The 23,536-nt window shown below is 39.6% G+C and overlaps 1 protein-coding gene across 3 annotated transcripts in view; it reads left to right on the forward strand.

The window, feature by feature from the left end:
* The first annotated feature begins 1,266 nt into the window (after positions 1-1,266).
* Positions 1,267-23,536, forward strand: part of LOC145343528 (transmembrane anterior posterior transformation protein 1 homolog) — a 107,246-nt gene continuing 84,976 nt past the window's right edge. For 2 of the 3 annotated variants that reach the window (XM_080189784.1, XM_080189787.1), the window contains exons 1-3: positions 1,267-2,792; positions 14,171-14,301; positions 22,328-22,446. In XM_080189784.1, the coding sequence (XP_080045910.1) occupies positions 2,510-2,792; positions 14,171-14,301; positions 22,328-22,446 (533 nt within the window). In that variant the 5' untranslated portion in view covers positions 1,267-2,509. The remainder of the gene's footprint in view (positions 2,793-14,170; positions 14,302-22,327; positions 22,447-23,536) is intronic. The other variant, XM_080189794.1, reaches the window with a different exon arrangement.

Below are 23,536 nucleotides of genomic sequence, written 5' to 3' on the forward strand. Positions count from 1 at the left end.
TCCTAAACCTGTGGCAAGGGTTTTGTATTGGGAATTTTGTTTGATTGGAACATTTACTATATTCACTAAGGATTATACAATATCTTTTTTTTGTTTGTAATTGGTAAACGTTATTGCTAATTTTCTTTCTATACATGTTAACTGTATTCTTAAATAAACTTTGTTTAATAAACACTCCCTAATTGGTCGTTTGAATTATACCTGAAATGAAACATCTCATGTTCACCCTAGTCAAATTCAAAGTGCAAAACTTATGATCCAGGTGGACTTCGCAAAACTTTGGAATTTCTGATCTGAATTATAACATTAACCAAGGCATTGAATATAAGGAATGGGAGGTCAGGATGGTTAGACCACAGCTGGAGTACTGTGTGCAGTTCTAGTTACCACACAATAGAAAGAAAGTGAAGGTACAGAGGAGATTCACAGGACATTTCCTGGGCTGGAGTGTTTCGGCTATCAAGGGACACTGGATAAGGGTTGTTTTACTTGGAGCAGAGAAGGCTAAGGGGTGCATAAAAGATGTATAAAATCATGAGCGGCATAGATAATGTGGAAAGGAAGGAACGTTTATCCTTATCAGAGGCGTCAATGACCTGGGGGGCATTGATTTAAGTTAAGGGACAGGTTTATAGGCGATGTGAGGAAAAACAGGAGGAGAATGGTAGAGAATCTGGAACTAATTGTCTGACAGGGTGATTGAGGTGGGAACCCTTACAACATTTAAGAAGTACTTGGTTGATCATTTGAAATGTCATAGCGTACAATGCTACAGAAGAAGTGATGGAAAATGGGATGAGAATGGACATGTGCTTGATGGCTGGTGGGGACAAGATGGGCTGAAGGGTCTCTCCATGCTGTGACTCCAAGGACACAAGATTTGATAAGGGCATGAGAATTTTAAAATTGAGAGCTTGAGAGGGAGCCAATGTATGTCAGTGAGCACAAACATGAGATGAACAGGACTTGGTGCGAATTGAGACACAGAGAACAGAGTTTTGGATGAACTCAAGTTTACGGAAGGTAGAGTGTATGAAACTGCACAAGAATGTGATGAAATGGTCAAGTCTACAGATAACAAAGTTCTGAATGAAGGTTTCAGCAGCAGATAAGTTGACACAGGGGCAATGTCATTGGGCACTGTTACCAAAGTGAAAATAAATGGCTTAGTGATGGCACAAATATATGGTCAGAAGTTCATTTCAGCAAAATATGACTCCCAAAGTTGCAAACAGATTATTTTAATCTTGGATAATTGCCAGATACAGGGGATGAAGTTGCATAGTTGGTAGCTAGGCAACCAATATTTGGAGGTGGAACCGGAGACAATGATTTCAGTTTTAAATCTATTTTTAAAAATTTCATTACAGCATAAAAGAATGACCAGTCAACATGTAGAGACTATTTCTGCTCATCCAGTATTGAATTAGAAATATAATGATTTAGCAACAGTTGCCCATTCCTGTGGCTCTCATAAGCTTACGATTCCCCAAAGCGCTTAATATAAAATTCTCATCCTCATGTTTGAGATATTGACTCTCTTTATCTCCATAACTCGATCCAATGATAAGACTAATAACTCCACAGAACTTTCATTCCACGCTTCACTGACTTTGCAACACCAGAGGTGGCTCTGACTTCAGTGTTCATTTTTCTGATTACATATATCGTGATATACCTTTGGACATTTTTCTAAGTAAGTAAGCAGGGAACAGGCAGAGTGGAGGATGTCATGAGGCTGTTCCTGGGCCTTACCAAGGTTGCCATCAACAGGTTCAGACTCTGAGCAGTTGAAAGGTTCATTCAATCTTACTCTCTTCCTTTGAAGGTTTTAGCTTTTTGTTTCATTTTTTTCAGTAACGTCTCTTTTGTGAGAGGCACTTAGCTCCTCTTTATTGGCAACTGGTAGGACCAAGTTATAAATGTGGGTTGTTGCTATTTTGGAAACTCAAAAAGAAGTTATTGAGAACAATTATGTTCTCACCCCATTCACCCCAAAACAAAAATCATCGGTAGGATTGTGTGAAGAGAAGAATTCTGATTAATACAGGCAGATAATTATTAAAGAACAAACAAGGAACAAAGAAAAGTACAGCACAGGAACTGGCCCTTTGGCCCTCCAAACCTCTGCCAATCGTGATGCCCTAACTAAAAAAAACTTCTGTCCTTACTTGATCCGAATCGCTCTATCCCTTCCCTATTCATGTACCTATCCAGATTCACATCTTCTCCAATATCCTTGTTAATCCAACTTAAAATCAATAACCAGAAGCTTGTATTCGATTTTGAATTAATAATACACTTCTCTATGAATACCTACAATTGCAGAAACTTCCAATGGACACGTACACCATATATACGCATGAATAATCCATTAAATTAAAAGGAAAAGGGAAAGCATAATTTAAGGAAAAAACTATGAAGTGTTCTCTGAAGAAGGTGCAATTTTAAATGTCATCCTTTTCATGATTAACTATTTCAGTATGAGTAATCAGGTAGTTATTGAACAATGCAAGCTGATCATCTTCCTTGCGATTCAACCTCACACACGACTGGTCGGGATGTTCGCGCATGCGCGCTCGCCCGCAGCCCAGACGGTCACATGACGGCGGTGTTTGTTTTTTTCCCCTTTTCCTCCCGTCAGAAGATGGCGGCGGTGCCGGAGAGTGGAGATAACAGAGAGACTGAGGGACGGAGTTTTGAGCGCGGTGTCCACCAGGCAGAAACGCTGGGTTTTTACGAAGCTAAAGAAGAGTCCAACAAACGCGCAGGTCAAAAGCGCAACCTGTCAGGTGAGTTGGGAGCCAATCTTTTCCCTGGCGGAATAGCTGTGTGGTTCGCGTCTTGGTATGGGTTGTTCGGAATCACGGGCCTTGCATCAGTGGAGACGGTGTGAGCAACTGAGAGAAGGGACAGGACGGAGCGGGATGGGCAGACCAGTGAGTGAGTGCTGCAGGGCACTCTGTGTCCCTGACACGGTTTGGCTCCTGGGTCTGGCGAAAGCCGTTGGTGTTCCGAACGCTGGTGTTCGCGCTCGAGCTCGGTCGGTGCGTCGAACAGCTCGAGCCAGCCACCCAGTGACAGATGTCAATGTCTGTCTGTCAACTGGGCGCGAGGGCCCATCACTGGATGTGGGGGAGGGGTTTCCTCTTTGTCCTGTCACCATCTAATCCCAGGCGGACTGACAGCGGCCTGCCCCCTGTTTGGGGGCCACCTGTTGTCCCACTCAATGAGACTATTGCGGGCTTACGGGGAAATAGTCCATCATTTTCAGTCATCACAGTTGTGTTTGCTTAAAGTTATTCATTAGAAATACATGGAGTGTTTACTTTTGCTTGGGACCTGCGTGTATGTGGCTGCCCCACTCTGACACGTTAAATATCTTCTTGGTTTTGCAGTCAAAGTCTAATGTTAAGCCACGCTTGTATTGTAGCTCTCTCCACGAGAACCTTCAATGTTTGAGCAGCACAAAAGTTGATTGTTTTAATTACAGAAGTAAAATGATATAAAGTTGGCTCCATTGAGGTCGAGAGCCATCTGCAGAATACAAATCAGTATTCAAATGGTTTGTACAAACAAGTTGATGTTCACATTGTCAATACTTGTTGAACATTTGAAGTCTCTTCAGTTTTTATAACTGGCATTTACTTTAAATGCTGTTGATTTTGATTTGATTTATTATTGTCATGTGTATTAACATACAGTGAAAAATATTGTTTCTTGCATGCTATTCGGACAAAGCATACCATTCATGGGGAAAGAAACAAAACAGTGCAGAATGTAGGTTCTAGTTGTAGGTAGGGTGTAGAGAAAGATCAATTTAATGCAAGGCAAGTTCATTCAAAAATCTGACAGCAGCAGGGAAGAAGCTGTTCTTGAGTTGGTTTGTATGTGACCTCAGACTTTTGTATCATTTTCCTGACGGAAGAAGGTGGCAGAGAGAATGTCCAGGGTGCGTGGGGTCCTTAATTATACTGGCAGCTTTGCTGAGGCAGCAGGAAAGGTAGACAGAGTCAGTGAATGGGAGGCTGGTTTGCATGATAGATTGGGTTACATTTCACAACCTTTTGTAGTTTGTGGTCTTGGACAGACCAGGAGCCATACCAAGCTGTGATACAACCAGAAAGAATGTTTTTTTTTATCATGCATCTGTAAAAGTTGGTGAGAGTTGTAGCTGACATGCCAAATTTCCTTAGTCTTCTGAGAAAGTAGAGGCATGGTGGGCTTTCTTAACTATAGTGTTGGCGTGGGGGGGCGGTCGGTCGGGGAAACCAGGACAAGTTGTTGGTGAACTGGAAACCTAAAAACTTGAAGCTCTCGAGCCTTTCTACTTTGTCCCTGTTGATGTAGACAGGGGCGTGTCCTCCACTATACTTCCTGAAGTTGATGACAATCGCCTTTGTTTTGTTGATATTGAGGGAGAGATTATTGTTACTGCACCAGTTCACCAGATTCTCTACCTCATTCCTTTACTCTGTCTTGTCATTGTTTGAGATCCGACCCACTACGGTAGTGTCATCAGCAACTATTTGAAAATCAAATTGGAGGGGAATTTGGCCACACGGTCATCAGAGTGTAGTAGGGGACTGAGAACACAGCTTTGTGAGGCACTGGTGTTGAAGATGATCATGGAGGACGTGTTGTTGCCTGTCGTTACTGATTGTGGTCTGTGAGCTAGGAAGTTCAGGATCCAGTCACAGAGCAAGGTGCCGAGGTCCAGGCTGGTTTATAATTGGGAGGTAGCTCCTGGTACTTAATTGGACTTTACGAAGAAGTTGATTTCTTACTTTTTGGACATAATCATCTAAACCACTGAATTTACAATAGGTCGGCAGAATATTTAGGCCTATTTGTCTTGAGATAACCTCATAAGCGACCCCCACTCCCCACTAATTTGGCCATAAAGTATCCAACTACCTATATAATCTTAAAACAAGCACTTAGGTCAAGCAACACCTGTGGAAAGAGAACAGTACATGTCAAGGCTTATTTGCTAATCATATTCATATTCCAGCCATGCAGCTTTCATAATGTAGTTCTTGTTTTTTGCCTTCCAATAAATAATAATTTAGCCTTTCTTATACTTAGTTGCACAGGGAAAATTGACTAAACTAATTTAATGATAAAGATTAGAGTGAAAAAGGCTTTGACTTCTAGCTGAATGTAGCTGAATAACCCTTCTTCTAATTGGATGCTTTAATCATCATTGCTAAGATTAAACATATCTTGCTTTCCTCTTGCCAAGCACAAAACACCTGAGCTCTCAGTATACAGGAAGTAATTTGGGAGGTTGCCTACAGAATGTGAACAATAAACCTCTTGTATCTCTGGTAGGCCCACTAACTGAATATAGTATGACCTGCATTGAGTTCCCAAGCTCTTGATTGCGGATCTGCCGCAGTGTATTAATTACTTATCTCCATATTGTGATCTATTTTATAAATTGATTGTTGGCAGCATTAGTGAGTGGGGATTGTTAATCTCTTTGTAAAAAATCATTTTTTTTCGTATTTAACATGTAACTGAAATTTCCTGACTAAATTCTAAATTTCACAGCCTTAAGAAGGGGTTCAGGATTCTCCACAAGAACAACTGAAGTTGGCTAATTGAGAAAAGCAGTTTTTCTGTTACAGAAAACCCCTTAGTTACAGCCAACCCCTTAGTTTGAGATGGATATGAAAACAAACATCTCAGTGCAACTCTGAACAGAGTGCTGGGAGTTGGATGAGGAAAGGATGCACGTGTTCTTTTTCTTTTTCTAACTTTTTCACCCTGTGGGAATTAGCTCTTGCTCTATTACAAGGGCGGAATCGAGCTTTTTGCTAAGCACATGGTAAGCGGTTAATGTCTGTTCCAGTCGTGAGGATTAAAGTATAATGCAAACTGCTGGTAAATTTAATGAAATTAATTAAGAAAGGAACATAATTAATTGAACAAAGTAATTTGAGTAAAGACACATTAAGGATGGTGGGCAGAAATGCAACATGTGTGGGTATCCTGGATGCCATTGTGATTCAGGGCAGACACGTCTCCTGCTCAACAATACCAAGCAAAGCTTCTCGAACTGCAGTTTGTGGCTTGAGAAGCTTTGGCTTAGAATCATTGAGCTGCAGGCATTACGGGGGTGAAAGTTGCCTGGACACTGTACCAGGAGGCAGTCACACTTCTTAGAATAGGGTCTTCTGATTCAGTTCCTGATTAGGGATAGGAGGTTGTGACTGCAAGCAAAGAAACCCAGGGAGCAGGGCCCTCAGCCTTTGCTTTTGTCCAGCAGGTTTGAAGTTCTTTTCAACTTGTTTGAATGAGAGTGGGGCTTGCAGGGTGGTTGAGCTGACAGACCATGAAACTCTATTACAGGAAGCCATTCAAATGTGGGGAGCAATCAGGTATATAATCATAGTAGGGAACAGTATAGTCTGGGGTATAGACACTGCTCTCTGCAGCAAAGAACGAGAGTCTTGAACACTGTTGCTTGCTTAGTGCTAGGGTTTGAGGCATATCCTTAGAGCTGGTGAGGAACTTGCAGTGGGTGGGGAGGATCTGGTTGTCATGGTCCGTGTAGCAACAGTGAACCAGGAAAGAAGTTTTTTGTAGCCAGTAGGAGGACCTAAGCACCAAATTAAGAAATCGAACCTCAAAGGTAACGCATTATGTCCTGAGTCAAGTACAAATTGGCATAAGGAAAATGAGATGAGAGAAATGAATGCGTGGCTCAAATACTGGGGAGGGGGATGTGGTTCCCAACTCATGGAGCACTGGCATTAGTCTCCTGGAAATTGAAATCTAAGCGTTGGGATGGTCTACATCTGAATCATGCTGGGCCTGGTGTTCTAGTGAGGCTTATGACCAGGGAAGTAGACAGTGTTTCAAGCTAAATAATGGGGAAAGGGATCAAATTTGGGAAGATTAACTCCTGATTAAAGCTATTTCTGGGATGTGATTTGTATTCTCTACAGTGAAGATTGATGCTAAACACCTGTTTAATCTACCATCTCCTTATTTTCCATTATTAATTTTCCAAACATTTTCTATGGCACCAGCATTCACCACATTTACTCTTTTCATATTTAAATATCTATAGAAACTCTTACTATTGGTCTTTAAATTTCCAGCTAGTTTTCTCTTGTCATCTATTTTTTTTCTCTCCTTGTACCGATGGACTTCATTCTAGAGTCTTAAAAGAAGTGGCTAATGGGACACGATGTGTTGGTTTTAATTGTCAGCTTCTTTTACCAGAAATTGTTTTCAGCTGTTAATCCCTTTCAGGCAGAGCAATGCAATCCCACAACCAATCATCAGATATAAGATTTGCCATCATTCTCCATCAACCATGGATGGTTGATAATTAAACAACTTGCTGGAGGAAGAGGCTCCACAAGTATCCTTATTCTCAATGATAAGGGAGCCCAGCATGTCAGTGCAAAAGATAAGGCAGCAATTTTCAGCTAGAAGTGCTGAGTGGATGATCCACCAGCCTCCCTCTGGAGGTCCCCAGTATCACAGATGCCAAAGTTCAACCAATTAGATTCACTCCACGTGATATCAAGAAATAGTGAAGGCACTGGTTATGGCAAAGGCCTGATAATATTCCGGCAACAGTACTGAAAACTTGTGCTCTAGAACCTGCCACTTTCCCAACCGAGGTGTTTCAGTACAGCTACAAAACTAGTAACCACCTACAGGCCCCGTAATTGTAACTAAATGGTAGGACAGAGTATAAAGGATGAAATAATTGGAACTTGCCAGAAAGGTACAGCAGTGCAGAAAATTGCTGAGGTATTTCCTATACACCAAAAGCAGGATAAATTTGATGTGGTCAATTAACACCCCATCAGTCTATTCTTGATCATCAGTAAGGCGATGGAAGGCATAATCAACAGTACTATCAAGTGGCACTTACATAGCAATAGAATCACAGAATTCTACAGTGCAGAAGAGGCCATTTGGCCCATTGAGTCTACACTGATGCATGAAATGCCCTGACCTGCCCACATAATTCCATTTGCAAGCTCTTGGCCCATAGCCTTGAATGTTATGGCATGCCAAGTATTTATCCAGGTACTTTTTAAAGGGTGTGAGGTATCCCGCCTTCACCATCCTCCCAAACCATGCGTTCCAGACTATCAACCCCTCCGAGTTTTAAAAAAAAGTTCTTTCGTGAAATCCCCCCTACACTCCCACTCCTCACTTTTAACTTGTGTCTCCTCATAACTGACCCTTCAACTAAGGGGAACAGCTGTTCTTATCCACCCTGTCCATGCCCATCATAATCGTGAACACCTCAATCAGGTTCCCCCCCCCCGCCCCAGTCTTCTCTGCTCCAATGAACACCCAACCTGTCCAATCTCTCTTCATAACTTAGGTGTTCCATCCCAGGCAGTATCCTACTACATTTCCTCTGCACCCTCTCCAGTGCATTCATGTCCTTTCTATAATGTGGCGACAGAACTGCACACAGTACTCCAGCTGTGGCCTCACCAAAGTTCCATACAACTCCATCAAGATCTCTCTACTTTTGTAATATACACCCTGATTGATAGAGACAAGTGTGCCATGTGCCTTTTTCATCATGGTAATGACTTGCCTTTCTGTCTTCAGAGATCTATGGGCAAACACGCCAAGGTCCCTTTGTTCTTCAGAACTTCCCAGTGTCAGACCTTTCATAGTATGCTTCCTTGTCAAATTACTCCTTCCAAAGTGCATCCCCTCACACTTTTCAGGGTTAAATTCCATCTGCCACTTACCTGTCCATTTGACCAACTTGTCTATCTCTTCCTGCAGCCCAAGACTCTCAACCTTATTGTTAACCACCTGACCAATCTTTGTCATCGGCAAACTTACAAATCCTATCCCTCCATGTCGTCATCTATGTCATTTATATAAATGACGAACAATAGGGGGCCCAGCACAGATCTCTGTGGTACGTCACTACTGGCCTCCAGTCACTAAAGCAGCTGTTTGTCACCACCCTCTGTCTCCTACAGCTAAACAAGTTATGAATCTACCTTGTCAGATCACCCTACTGTTTAGTTCTGTCTCCTTGCAACCAGATATAGAACATGGAACATTACAGTGCAGTACAGGCCCTTTGGCCCTCAATGTTGTGCCGACTTGTGAAACAATTAAAGCCCATCTAACCTACACTATTCCAATATCATCCATATGTTTATCCAATGACTGCTTATATGCCCCTAATGTTGGCAAATCCAATACTGTTGCAAGTAAGGCATTTCACACCCTTACTACTCTCTGAATAAAGAACCTACCTCTGACATCTGTCCTACATCTATCACCCCTCAATTTAAAGCTATGTCCCCTTGTGCTAGCCATCTCCATCCAAGGGAAAAGGTTCACACTGTCCACCCTATCTTATATGTCTCTACTAAGTCACCTCTTAACCTTCTCCTCTCTAACGAAAACAGCCTCAAGCCCCTCAGCCTTTCCTCATTAGACCTTGCCATCATACCAGACAACATCCTGGTATATCTCCTCTACGCCGTTTCAAATGCTTCCACATCCTTCCTATAATGCGGCAACCAGAACTGTACGCAATATTCCAAGTGTGGCTGCACCAGTTTTGTACAGCTGCAACATGACCTCATGGCTCCTAAACTGAATCCCTTTACCAATAAAAGTTCACACACCATAAGCCTTCTTAACAACCCTATCAACCTGGGCACCAACTTTCAGGGATCTATGCACATGCACACCTAGATCTCTCTACTCGTCCACACTATCAAGTAACTTACCATTAGCCCAGTACTCTTTATACCTGTTACTCCTTCCAAAGTGAATCACTTCACACTTTTCCGCATTAAACTCCATTTGTCACCTCTCAGCCCAGCTCTGCAGCTTATCTATGTCCTTCTGTAACCTGTAACATCCTTCCTCACTGTCCACAACTCCACCGACATTAGTGTCATCCACAAATTTGCTAACCCATCTTTCTACGCCCTCATCCAGGTCATTTATAAAAATGACAAACAGCAGTGGCCCCAAAACAGGTCCTTGCGGTACACCACTAGTAACTGAACTCCAGGATGAACATTTCCCATCAACTACCATCCTCTGTCTTCTTGCAGCTAGCCAATTTCTGATCCAAACCGCTAAATCACCCTCAATCCCATGCCTCTGTATCTTCTGCAATAGCTTATTATAGGGAATCTTTTCAAATGCTTTAGTGAAATCCGTGTACACTACATCAACTGCTTTACCCTCATCCAGCTCTTTGGTCACCTCCTCAGAGAAGGTATGTCATCTGTAGTTCAGTGTAGCACACTGACCTCAAAATTGGAAAGTTGTGGGTTCAAGTCTCATTCTAGGCACCTGAGCACATAATCTAAAGGGACACTTCAGGGACATTAAATCAAAGCACTGGGTGTAATATTAGCTGAATGTAACAGACACATGCTACAATGGAAAAAAGAGCAATGAAGTTCTCTCAAAGTTCATTTATCAACCAGTAAAATCTGATTATATGTTTTGTTTTTTATTGGATTTTGCTGTGTGCAAACTGGCTGCTGCATTTCCTGCAGTACCACAGTGACTACAGTCCAAAACTACCTGTTTGGCTGCAGAAGACTTTGGGATATCCTAATGTCAAAAGTGCTAGGTTAACCTTTTTTATTGGATGTGTTTCTGTCATGTCTTTGTCAAGTATTGGCATGGACAATGTTGCTCATCACCTTATTCTTGAGGTGGCACTGATAAGCAGCAAATAATCTAAGTATTCATCCATTCTATTTCCATTTAATAGTAAACAAATTTAAGTGTTGCAAAGCTGTATAGGTTAGGTGGAATGGCCATGCTAAATTGCCCCCCGGGGTTGCTGGGTAATATCCTTTTTCAGCGAATTGGTGCAGACTTGATGGGCCAAATGGCCTCTTGCACTGTAAGGATTTTGAGTGGTATTCATTTGTCCAGCCTACCAAAATTACAAAAAGTACCAAACTTTAACAATCTTAAGACTCAAAATTAGATTTCATTATTTGTTACACACACTTTTGCAATTTTTCTGTGATGTAAATTGTTTAATATATAGTTTAGATAATTCACCCTTTTTTTACTTAAATGAATGATTCAATAATTTGATTTTAAAACATGAATTTGGTGCTTATAATTTGAATTCTGATCATAAGAGTAGATCTTATCATTTCACGTTGCTACTGAACACAAAGTTGGGTGCCCATTAAAGCAATTGGTATTTCAATATTCAGTATTATAGCCTCTCAATTGACTGCATCAGGTGTTTTTCAAAAAGTGTGTTCACTAATTTAGTAAGTGTTCAATTGTTTAAGTGCTGTAGCTGTAGAATACACACACACAGGTTTCCACATTCTTTTCAAAAGAAAAGGAAGTGTTGTTTATTGCTTTGAATACTGATTAGTAAACCCATTCCAACTCACATGCACCCAAGAGAGTCTCTCACATGCACAAATAGGTCACAAGTTGTTTAAGAATATTTAAAGGCAGTCATCTGTAGACCCTGTAGATTTAATGGGTTGGATAATTTTAGGTCTTATTCGATGATTTTAATTTTTTCCCTGGATTCTGCATTCAGATAATTTAAAGACTTAGCATGATTTCGGAGTTCTCTGAAGTCAGCAGCTGTTTGGTTTATATCGAAGATGTTGCTTGTAATATTTGGCTGGTCATTTACAGGCAGGCATACACTTGCAGGAAGGCTGGAAAAAGAGAAAGGAGAACCTGGAGAAAATCTGGCATTATAAAAGCCAGCCTTTCAGCTTGTGGTAGTACAAATCAAATATGAAAGCAAAATACTCTGAATGCTTGAACTCGGAAATAAAATTAGCAAATGTTTGAAATGTTCAGGTCTGGTAGTAACTCTGGAGGGTAAAATGTTTAAAATTGACCTTTCATCAAAACTGGAAAAAAATTGGAGATCTGACAAGTTTAAAACATATGTAGATGGGAAAGGAGGGAGGAGAGGGTAGAATAACATAGACCATACTTTGGCACAGTGGTTAGTACTGCTGCCTCACAGCGTCAGGGACCCTGATTCGATTGGGTCGCTGTCTATGTGGAGTCTGCATTTTCTTCCCATGTCTGCATGGGTTTCCCCCAGGTGCTCCAGTTTCCTCCCATAATCTGTAAGATGTGCTGGTTGGGTGTATTGCCCATGCTAAATTTTCCCTCAGTGTACCCGAACAGGTGCTGGTAAGTGGCAACTAGGGAATTTTCACAGTAACTTCATTGCAGTATTAATATAAGCCTGCTTGTGACTAATAAATGAACTTTAAAACTTTAAACTTCTTCCAAAGACGACTACTTGTCATTCAGTTGGCTGGAATAGCACTTGCCTGGTTCCATTTTTATCTATCCAGTCATATTTGGAGAATCAGTTGCAATGGTTTCTCTTGCTGCTCCCACAGTGTCTCAAGTTCCATTCAAATTCTGTTTTGATCATCTCCATTTCTACCATTGATGCAAGTAACTATTTGCAGATAGTTACCACTTGTATACTAACTGAATTAGCTGTGGCAAGCCAAATCATTTTGTAGCAATGCCATATTTGGAGCATGAGATTGATAGCTGCACCTTGATTTTCATTCAAACAGAACTTTTAACACTATTTCAGCTCCAGCCAAGCTGAAATCTTAGCTATCCTGTCCAGGGATGACTGCTGAACCTGCCTAAGTGCACACACATGCAGAGCTCTTTCCAGACTCTTAAATGTTTAGCTATTTAGAAAACACAGAACATTCACAGCCTAAATATTCAGATAAATATCCAAGTGGATTTGTCAACAAAGTTTGACGCCACAGTGGAATTTTAATCCACTTGAAGTCCAACTCATGCCATTAGAGGGGAAATATTGCACTACTAATTCTGGTGTTATGTTGAATTCTTATTCCATATTTCAGTGCAAGTCCAATGTTGATGTGTGAACAGAATTGCTTTTTGTGTTCAAATATGCCATTTAAATGGATTAACCTTATGTGGATTATGTATTATCCAGCCCGATAGACCAACTGGGGAGGATGGGATAGCTAGCCTAGCTTGAGGATTTTTTTTATTTCGCAGGGTATAACTTATTTACAAATATTGTGACAAAGGCTGCTACATCTAAAATGTTTCCTCACCTAGGCTAATTGATCTGCTTAGCATTTGCTATGTTTTCTATTTTGTTTTGGATAACCAACATCTTTGCTTTGGTTTTAGTATTCCTTGGCAACTTTGAGTTAGTCTTAATGAACATATTGACAGTATTCTTTTAATAAACTGAGCTATTGCAATCTCACTTTCCCACATTAATGGCTGCTTACATTGGTCCAGACCATTGCATGATATTGGCATTAAGCTAGTTACTGATGATGTGGTTTGTCATTTGTTTAAGTGGACCTTTATAGTTCAGTAATTTTTTTGCTTGTGGCGTGTGGTGATTGACTCTTGATCTTTGGCTTTTTGGTATATTGAGTAACTTGTTTATGATGCTTACCAAGATGGTCTGTTACGAGTGATTAATAGTTTTTATCCATAGCAATAAACTTGTGTCTTGAGTTCTTGATTTATAATTTGAGTCAGTAAAAGGCACTTTCGATAATCATCAATATTCTTTTGTGAAAACAATTGCTGTTGCTCTTTTCAGAAATGTTGCCTTAGAGTAGCATTTCAGACAGCGCTTGTGCCAATTTTCTTACCTGTTCCTCTTTTGAAGAGCATGATTAATTTCTTGACAAGATCAAATAACATTCTCCATTTATTGAAGCAGTGCCATGTATAACTTATAGTTTGGCATTTTCCTTTAAACATTGGTTGAAATAATTTAAGTTTTCTTTAAGAAAGGTAGAACCTCATTTATATAGCACTTTATTTCCTCAATGTGCAAACTGTTTTATGGGCAATGCATTACTTTCAAATTTGATAGATTGCAGAATAGAGGGATTTGGGAAATGGCACAGAAAAGGAGTTGAAGCCGGCATTGATCAGCCATGATCATTTTGAATGGCAGGGCAGGCTTGAAAGGCCTGATAGCTTACTCCAGCTTCTATTTCTTACGTGTGTAATTGCTGTTCGGCAAAACTTGACTGTTTCACATTAGCAAGGTCAGTATGCTCATAAATGAGATGAATGACAAGCACTCTGCCCTCAAAAAACACCAAAGTGTTTAATGTTTGTAATGCCTATTTTTAAAATCTTTTCTGCATAGATTTGTCCCTGCTGAGATTTATTAGTGCTGAATTGACACGGGGATATCTTTTGGAACACAATGAAGCCAAGTACAAAGAAAGGAGAGAGAAAGTGTACACATGTTTGCGAATTCCTCGGGAACTGGAAAAGGTATGTTTTTTTTAACTTTGTAGATTTGTCAACTAAAATTGGCTTTGTCTAAACATTTTTGGTTTCCATGCAATGCACAAACACAGAAATCAATAAGTTCCTGTTAGCCATTTCTTGCTCTTGGTTCACTGAGTCCCAAATGTGGCAATTTCTAGAAATCACTTGAACTTCATGTTGTATTGTTGTGAAAAAGCTCCAAAAAAGGTTACGTTTTGTTGAATGGGGTGCAATTGAGACTTTACTGGTAGACAGTCAATTACTGCTGAACGAGCTCTCTCGACTGGAAAAATGTAATTTAAGCTTATGTAATAAATTTCTGCATTGATTCCATAGATTTTCAATGTAACTTAAGAAATAGGTTTGTTTGATATTTCAGCTTTTACCTTATTCCCATGTGCATGTTCCCGTCTTTATTTTGCACTCTGTAAAAGTTTTAATTAATTAATGAATGATAATCAGTGCATTTGACTTCATGGTTTACTGTCTAAGAATTTTCCAATATATTTGGCTATGTAATCTTGTTGGAAATGTGAACATTGCTGGATATCTGCAGTTCCCCAATACTTGCTGTTAGAACCAACTGATATCAGGAAAGATTAAATTCATGCCTGAGAGGTCATTGGATCTTCGTGTATAATTTTGCTGAGGTCAGCAACCAGTGCTGTCACTTTATTGCTGACTGCAAAAGCTATGCCAATACACGAAATTGCTGCTTGGGTCATTTTCCATTGGAAATTGCTCAGGAAACATTACTGAACAACATTCGAATGTTAAGTTAAAATGTCCATATTTACCTGTTGCAAGTGTAACAAACTGGAACCTTGATCCCCTCTACCATTTCAAGCTTGTTAGGTAGAGCTTTATGACTTTTCATAAATCTGATCATTTTTAATACCTACCTGCATGATTTTTTTTCCCAATCACTCAAAATATTCTGAAGAGAAGTTAATTGTCAACTTTTTGTGCAAGTAAAATTTATAATTTCCAAAATGAAGCTTTACATAAACTCAAAAGCAATGGGTTTCAGTGACACAATTATGTTTATACACTGACATGCCTTTCATGTTTTAATGCCTTTTTTAAAAAAAAAGTTTGAAGTGCTCAACCTTTCCCAAAAGCATATTGAACCTTTGGCCAAAACTGACTGCCGATTGTGTTGTTAGCATTTGAAGCGTATCTATTTTCCTTGGATCCTTCAATATTATTCTTTAAGATGGCATAGTTTCCTTTAGTATTGACTAGTTGTTGCTCAGTTCTTTCAAAACAAAAGCTAGAAGAAAAACAAAATTTAAAGTTTGCCAGATATAGTATATAATTTTCAAGTGATTTTGTATTTGTCTAAAATGACCTGAAGTTTATACCCTTTGTAGATTTGTGTTTTTTAAACTTGGAAAATAAGCCCAAAGTGTCTTCTCTTAGCGCACAAGAATTAATGAATCTATTGTGTTCTGCCCATAGGCAGGTTCTTGACTCTGTCTGCATGCTTCATCTTGAGCCACTTTATTGGCAATGTTTATTTTATTTCAGAGGTGGTTTTGGTTTAGGGGGCAAGCAAGGAAGCTGGTTTCCCAGTCTACCTCAGCTAGAATGGCAATCGAACCTGTGCTGTTACCATTATTCTGAACTCGCCCTAACCATTTAGCCAGCTCAGTTAACCAGTCCCTCAGTGCAATAGTTCCTTACCTAAAAAAGTTTAGATTAGTTTTGAACTCTGAAGCGAACAAAAAATGTTTAATTATCTTGCCTGACTTGACAAATCTTCTACCTGCCGTTGCATCAAGAGTAAGAACAAAGTACATTTCTTCATGTTAACTTGACTTTTTTATTTAAAAAGATAGGTTAATTTTTTTATTAAACTATAGTTTATTAAGGAAATGGATAGGAATGGAATAGGAAATAGGTTGAGTGTGCCCCAACTTCCAGTCATTACTCAAGATTCTTTTGACAGCACTTCTAGACTTGTGACCTGGACTACCTGGAAGGACAAGGAGAGCAAGTGCATGTGAACCCCACCACCTGGAAATTCCCCTGTTAGCCACACACCATCCTGCTTTGATACTGTATCGCCGTTCCTTTCCTGTTGCAAGGTCAAAATCTTGGAAGCCCATAGAGAACTGGGTTCCTTTCCTACATGGAGTGCAAGAAGGCAGGGTTACACCACCACCTTTTCAAGTAGCTAGCAGCACCTACATCCCATGAATGAATAAAAAAGATTGGTTGCAACTGTGATTATTAACTTTTAGGTGGTTTGTTGAAAAATCTGTGGAATCTACCTTGGTGATGTGGTTTGCCTGTTAATTCGCACGTACTTCATATTTACCATGAAAGTTAGAGTATGGGATCAATGTTTAAAATTGATTTATCTTTCTGACCTTGTATAGTAAATTTAGTTTGTTCTAAGTCTATGGAACCTTGTGGGTTTATTCCCTTAGCAAGTGTCTTGAATCTCAAACTTTGACTACTTTAAACAAAAAGTCATTGGTCTGTAAATGGATCATACCGAGAACCTGGGGTCTGGTCCAGGATCATAACAAATTTGGAGGCTCTTGCTGGGTTCACATCTACGGATAAATATCATTGCCACTACTTTCTGACATTGAGGCTTATGAGATCTCCACAGTGAATTTTACTATACTGATTCTAAGGCAGAATGGCTTTGTAAATTGGTATGACTTTTCTGGAGAGAGAAGATTTATCCTTGTGATTTGCAAGTTGACCAAAGCTAGGTTATTGCATTAGCAGAGAAGTTAGAATTAAATACAGGGGCTAAAAACAGTGAGGTAGTAGCACAACATTGTAATTGGAAGGAGAAGTTAATTCAGGTAGTAATTTAACTAAATTTGTAAGAAATCAGTTGCAGATGAAGTAATTTGGAAAAGGAAAGAGAAATGAAAAAGTATGAACTGGAAAGACAGTGAGGAAGTTTGGGAGGGATATAGCAAGGGAGGAAAAAGATGAGGAGAAAGTGGTGTTTGAAGAGAGGAAGAAATCAGACGTCGTGAACTTGCTGGAGAAAAACTTGGGTTGGGGGATGAAAGAGTACTGGTTCAGATGAGGAGTCTGGTTTCATGCATTCTGAGCTTTGATACAATAAGGAGACTTTGCTTAGTGCCTAATTTCGTTGAAGATGGAGTTGAGAATTTTTATATTTCATTTAAAAAGATGGTTACAAAGCTAAAATATCCAATGGACGCATGGACCCTCATTTTGCAAACATTTCGGTCAAAAGCGCTATGGATGCGTAGTCTCAGAAGAACAGTCCTTACATTGAGGTAGTAAGGGGCAAGCACACAAGCACTGTCAGTTGAATGGTTAGACTTAAAAAAAACTAAAAGAAATGTTTGTACAATTTGCTAGAGACGGGTAGTTTCAATCACTGAAGTCAGAACAACTTTTGAGAACGTGGAAGAACTAATTATATTCGAATACGTTCCAAAATTTATTACGGTACACCTGCAGGACTGAGGGTTCTAAGGTATGGGAAGCAGTGCTTCTGGCAGTTGGTATGATATATCACAGGCAGCTAGGTGGCAGTAGATTTCTATCTGTAAACCTACGAAGAATAGAAAAATCTAATTTAGCAAAATGGTTCCAGTCAGTAGAAATGATAGTGTAGCGGATAAAAGTGATGTATAGAAACCATGAGTGGAATTTTTCTGTACCGTCCGCCACAGGTGTTGTAATGGGTGGGACATGGACCATGTAAAGGTCCATTGACCTTGGGTAGGAATTTCCGGCTTTGGAGCAAGTGCGGATAGAAAATCCCACTCCATGTGTTTTTATTGCTAGAAGACGAGGCATGGAAAAATAAATTACTAGAAGCTGAATGGTAGTAATAGGAATGTGTAAGACTTGAGTCTTCGGAAAAGGAAAGAGACATGGCCACTAGATGACATAGGCTGGGTTCTAACCTTTGAAAGGTATGTAACATTTAGGAAGGACAGAAATCTGCGAGATGTTTGGGAGCTGGCTCTGTTGATCAGTGATGGTATTAACACATTAGGGAGGGATGACTGAAATTGTGGAAACCAGGATGAAGAAGCAGTTTGGATTTGAGGAGAAATGATAAAGCAAGAAGTTGCATGTGGGAGTAATGTACAGGCCCTCTAATTGTAACCACACAGTTCGGACAGTGTATAAAAGAAGGCATACTGGGAACTTGTTAGAAAGGTATGGTGATAATTGAGGGATTTTAATCTACATATACTTTGGAAAATTCAGGGCAAAGGTAGCACAGATGATGGAATGTTTTCAGGATGGTTTCTTAACATAGCACATTCTGGAGCCAACCAGAGTAAGGCTTTACTTGGCTTAGTATTGTGGATTGAGATAGGTAGGTAACCTCATTGTGAAAGCACTCTGAGGTAGCAGCGATCATAATACGATTGAATTTTACGTTCAATTTGAAGGAGAGAAGAGTTGGCCCAAGACTACTATTTTAAACTTAAATGAGTGCAATTATGAGGGCATGAAAACGGAGCTAGCTAAAGTGAACTGGCAGATGTGCCTGAGGGGATAGATCAATAGATGTTCAGTAGCAGCCATTTAAGAAGATATTTCAGAATACACAATAGACACATTCCAATGACAAAAAAAATCCAAGGGAGCTCATCATCCGTGGTTAAGTAAAAGAGACAAAGACAGTGTTAAACTAAAAGAATGTAATTGCACAAATACAGGAGGCAGATCAGATGATGGGAAAGAATATAAAGAACAGCAAAGGATGACAAAATAATTGAAAAATATTTAAATAAGAAAGACAATGAACCAAGTGAATATTGGTCCTTTGGAAACTGCGTCTGTGAACTTATAATGGAAAAGTAGGGTGATGCTGGATGAATTAAACAGACATTTTGTATTGGTTTTTCATGGCATTGGAGCTTTTCTCAGACTAAGCATTAAGCTGGCTTTCACATGAGGGATTTCCCTTCTTAATTATGCTCAGCTAACACTAAGACTTGTGGAGATGGTACTTTGGTTAATGATGTTTCTTTATTTTCCAAGCCTGGCTCAACATGTGAGGGAGAGAGATTTGGGACTGTTCCCAATCACTCTGAAATTACATCACTCTCAGTATTGCAAATAAGCAGTTTTCAAAAGCCGTTTGCCCATCCCTTACTCATCCCAGCTGGGCATAAGCCAATAATAGAGTACAGATTATTTACCTTGGCCAGTAACTACCTTCTGATAGCTTGGGACTACGTGAGTTTGTGGACTTTGAGAGTCTTCTTCTCAATCTCCTGATGCTCTCTAGACCTTCTTATCTGGTGTAATGTATGACCTATTCATTCGAACTGCCTGAGATGTCTGGCATTGTCCTTGGATAGTGAATATGCTATTCATTAGGATCATCTAGAGACACAGATAAGAATTGCTTTTCCCTTTACTTAGTAGCTGCATTATTCTGTGGAATGTGGTTCTTTTTACTTGACTAATGTCCCATTATGCCTTAGAATATTGTGTCATTGGCCAGGTTTTTGCTTTTAATGCAGAACATTCAAAACTACATGTCCAAATTCTCTAACAGTGGTTATATTTGTCTCTATGCAAACATCACTTTTTTTAAACTGTATTCCAGACACTTAGTAACTTTTCTATACTTTATTCACTTTTTTATCTGTTAGTCTTGTAGTCCCAACTTATTCTAAACTCTCTTACCATGGGATTTATGAATCCATTCCATGTGTAATGTTAATTCACAAAAAGACTTTATAAATGGAATTGTTACTGTGGCAGATGTTCCTAGTTTATCTATTGAAGGGATAGATTTTATATTGGGTATTGATTTGATCAATGTAGATAGTAAGATGATGATGACTGTTGCAGCAGTTATTTGATCACGCTAATCTTAGTAAACTCCCTCAAAATTACTTTGACCAAACTTGAAGTTTACTATTGATAATAAGCAATTGAAGGAAAGGCTGATTAATATAGAGGCCTACTTAATTGCCATCTATGCTCAGGTGCAATATTAAAGTAATTGGCACTTCTCCTTTCTCCAACCCATACATGAATTCTCACTCAAGTCCCAGTTGCAATTTCATAGAATCGCCCAACTCTTCAACGAGCTCCATGCACATTTCTGGATATGGTCAGTCTTTGTAATAAAGAGGATATGAGGTTAGAAGTTTCACTTGTGATTATATATCGTTGCTCCCAGTTAAGGGTATGAATGGTTTCTTGCCCTGGGCCCAGGTGCTATGTAGAACAGTTTAGATGGTTGGCTGCTCCACCGATAAATAGTGAAAATTAGTGCTGGAGGTATTGTGGTAGATGTTTAAAGTAAGTGTTAGACAACAGTAATTGAAAATTACACAGCATTCTCTTTCCCTAGTACCTTAATTTTAATCACTTTTAAGTCTTTCAGTAAATACATGCTGATAACTGCTCAGTCTGATCTTGTGATCTGTACTCAGTTGTTACTTGTAAGGTTAGTCACAAAACTTTAATACCGTTGTAATAAGCATTGTTTTTGAGTTGTGAAAAAGCTACAGTTAGATGCTATGGAAAATTGCAATCTCAACTGGTTATAACTTTGAAAGACATATTTTAGAAGTTATTCAATATTTCCCATGCATTCATGTAGAATATTGAAGCATGAGAATTGGAATACTTCTGTCCTCTTTGATTATAGCTTCTTCCAAATTCATAAATTAAGTATTGCAGATGGAGGAAAGTCATTCTGCAACTGGATGATTTACTTCTGGATCTCTCTTTCTCCTCTGCTGTAATTTTGGAGCAAACTGCTTTGAGGAAATTCACTTAACAGAACATCCTTATCATTTCTTTCCATTTTCAATGACTGGTTTACTATTGAACTTTAAATGTGTCTGCAACAAAGTTTACCAGCAAATCTGCTTTTCTGATTTTCCATTTCCTTTTGTGCACTAATATTATCAACAGCAAATTACACTGTCAACACAACATTGAAGTAGTTCTTCAGAATCCCTGGAGTGAAGTATTATCTCACAGATTTGAGATCATGATGGACACTGTGACAATTGTCTCTAGTTTCTCTATTGAAGAGAGATTTTATATTGGGAATGATTTGACCAATGTAGATAGTAAAATGATAATGACTGTGCTGCAGCAGTCGAGTGATCATGCTGATCTTAGCAAATTCCTCAAAATTACTTTGACCAAACTCGAAGTTTACTATTGATAACAAGCAGTTGAAGGAAAGGCATCATGTTTCTTGCACATCGAACTAGGCTTTATGTAATTATCTTTGCGTAAATTAGAACTTCAGATCTCTTACCTTGTTTGGAAGTCAAATGCCGAGTCCGTTGTATTAGATTGCTGTTCTTTAATGTCTGTAGAACAAATTTGTGCGGATGTTCCATTCTCAATTTTTACTGTGATTTTGTGTCTTTTGAAGGTTTACAGTTATGCAGCTCTGAACTCACCTTTTTTTTCTCATTTTGGAGCGATTTCAACATTGTTTTCACAAAATTGTATGTGTGTGTGGCTGGTCACAAAGCAAACTGCTTCTATGAAGAAGTAGAAGATTACCTCACAATTTTGATCATGTGCAAGACAAAAATCTTGAAGGAAAAATAATCCTTGGGAGTCTTCAGCAAATGCATTTATCCTTGTGTTCTACCATGTTTTAACGATCAACCTATCTTAATATGTGGGAAATAAATTCCTTTTGAAGAAAGCTGTTCAAGCAACCTTTGTGAAAAATTATTTCCCTATTATTTAATGAATGGTTGACTTTAAAGTCAGTCAGTGCATGAATTTGAGTCATCCTGTTCCTTCCCTCCACTCCTTCAAATATTATGTCTGGTTTGCTGCAACTTTTTTTTCCCTTCTGTAAAGAATGATTGCAGCATCGTAATTCCACCAAGCATATGCTTCCATTGCCTCAGCACTGAAACGAGTCCAGTAAAGAACATGCAGAACTTTTATCTGATATAAAGTTTGGAAAAATATATAAATTCATAATATATCTTCCAATGCATAGAAAGTTGTGTATTCTTTGTGTGAAATATTTTGTTTTAAAAAAAATTATGTTCTTTTTCAGTTGATGTTTTTCGGATTCTTTCTCTGCCTGGATGCGTTTCTATATCTCTTTACTCTACTACCACTGCGAGTCCTTCTAGCCCTAATGAGATTTATTACTCTCCCCTGTTGTGGCTTAAGGTAAGATGTATTTTGCTGTTAGTAATTATTCACCCACCTGAAAGATGCAGATGAGCTTATTTTGAGCAATCCTCCACATATACAGTCCCTCGATCGCCACACTAAAGCACAGGGCTTCCCATCCCATAAAAAATTAAATGTTGCCCACCCCATTAGTGATCAGAGAGCACCACCAACCTCTTACCAAAGAGGGGCATCCTCTCACCCCCACCCACAGATAACTTGTAACCCTCAGACTCCTCTCTCAGCCTTGCATTCCCCACAGACATCTTCACTCAGGTCCCTTTTCCCCTTCAGATGTCCCACTCAGACCCCTCACTTAGCCCCCAACCCCTGAAACCCTGCATTCAGTCTATTTCCCTCTCAGACCCCTAACTCAGATCCCCTTTGGGCATGCGCCTTGGCAGTGCCATAAAGTGCATGTTCCCTGGCACTGACACCCTGGCCTGGCATTTTGGGCCCTGAGGGTGATCATGGAGTGAGGTCCAGTGGCCATTTGCCTCTCTGCTGTTCCCAGGCTGCAGAGGAAGGGTCCTGGTGGTTGGGTGGGTTTGAACTGGGGTAAGGGGTTGACCTCACCATTTTCCCCAAGATGGGGTTGCTGTAGCTGGACATGCCTTTTAGTCTTGGCAGACCTGAGAATCACCCCAGCATGATGATTTCAGGCACCCTGTTATCAATATCTGCATTCCTGCCTGTCAGTGGTGAAAATTCTGAAGTGGCCAGGTCACTTTAATCTCCATGCTCCCCAGTCACCTGACAGGCTTTCAAATTACTGGAGCACTCAATTCTACAGCAGAGATTTCTTTCTCTCTGTCAGATGCTGCAGGTTTGAGCAAACTCCTTTGAAATGCTCTGACAAAATGAAGAACACCAATTTGATGGTGTTCTATTGTCCACCACTGTGCACTTCACCCTAATGTCTGCACTGATTTGAAGTCTCTGAGCCTTCCTAGCAAGCTGAAACCTTTGAATCACCCGCTATTGCATTGGAAACCTTTTTTGTCAATTTCAGAGTGCATGCTTTTAAATAATCTTCCATTAACAGCTCAATGGATTTCACTCGGCCTCCAGCCATTTGTTTATTTTC

This window comes from Carcharhinus amblyrhynchos, chromosome 1, assembly GCF_965287045.1.
Source record: "Carcharhinus amblyrhynchos chromosome 1, sCarAmb.v2.hapA, whole genome shotgun sequence".
Lineage (NCBI taxonomy): Eukaryota > Metazoa > Chordata > Chondrichthyes > Carcharhiniformes > Carcharhinidae > Carcharhinus > Carcharhinus amblyrhynchos.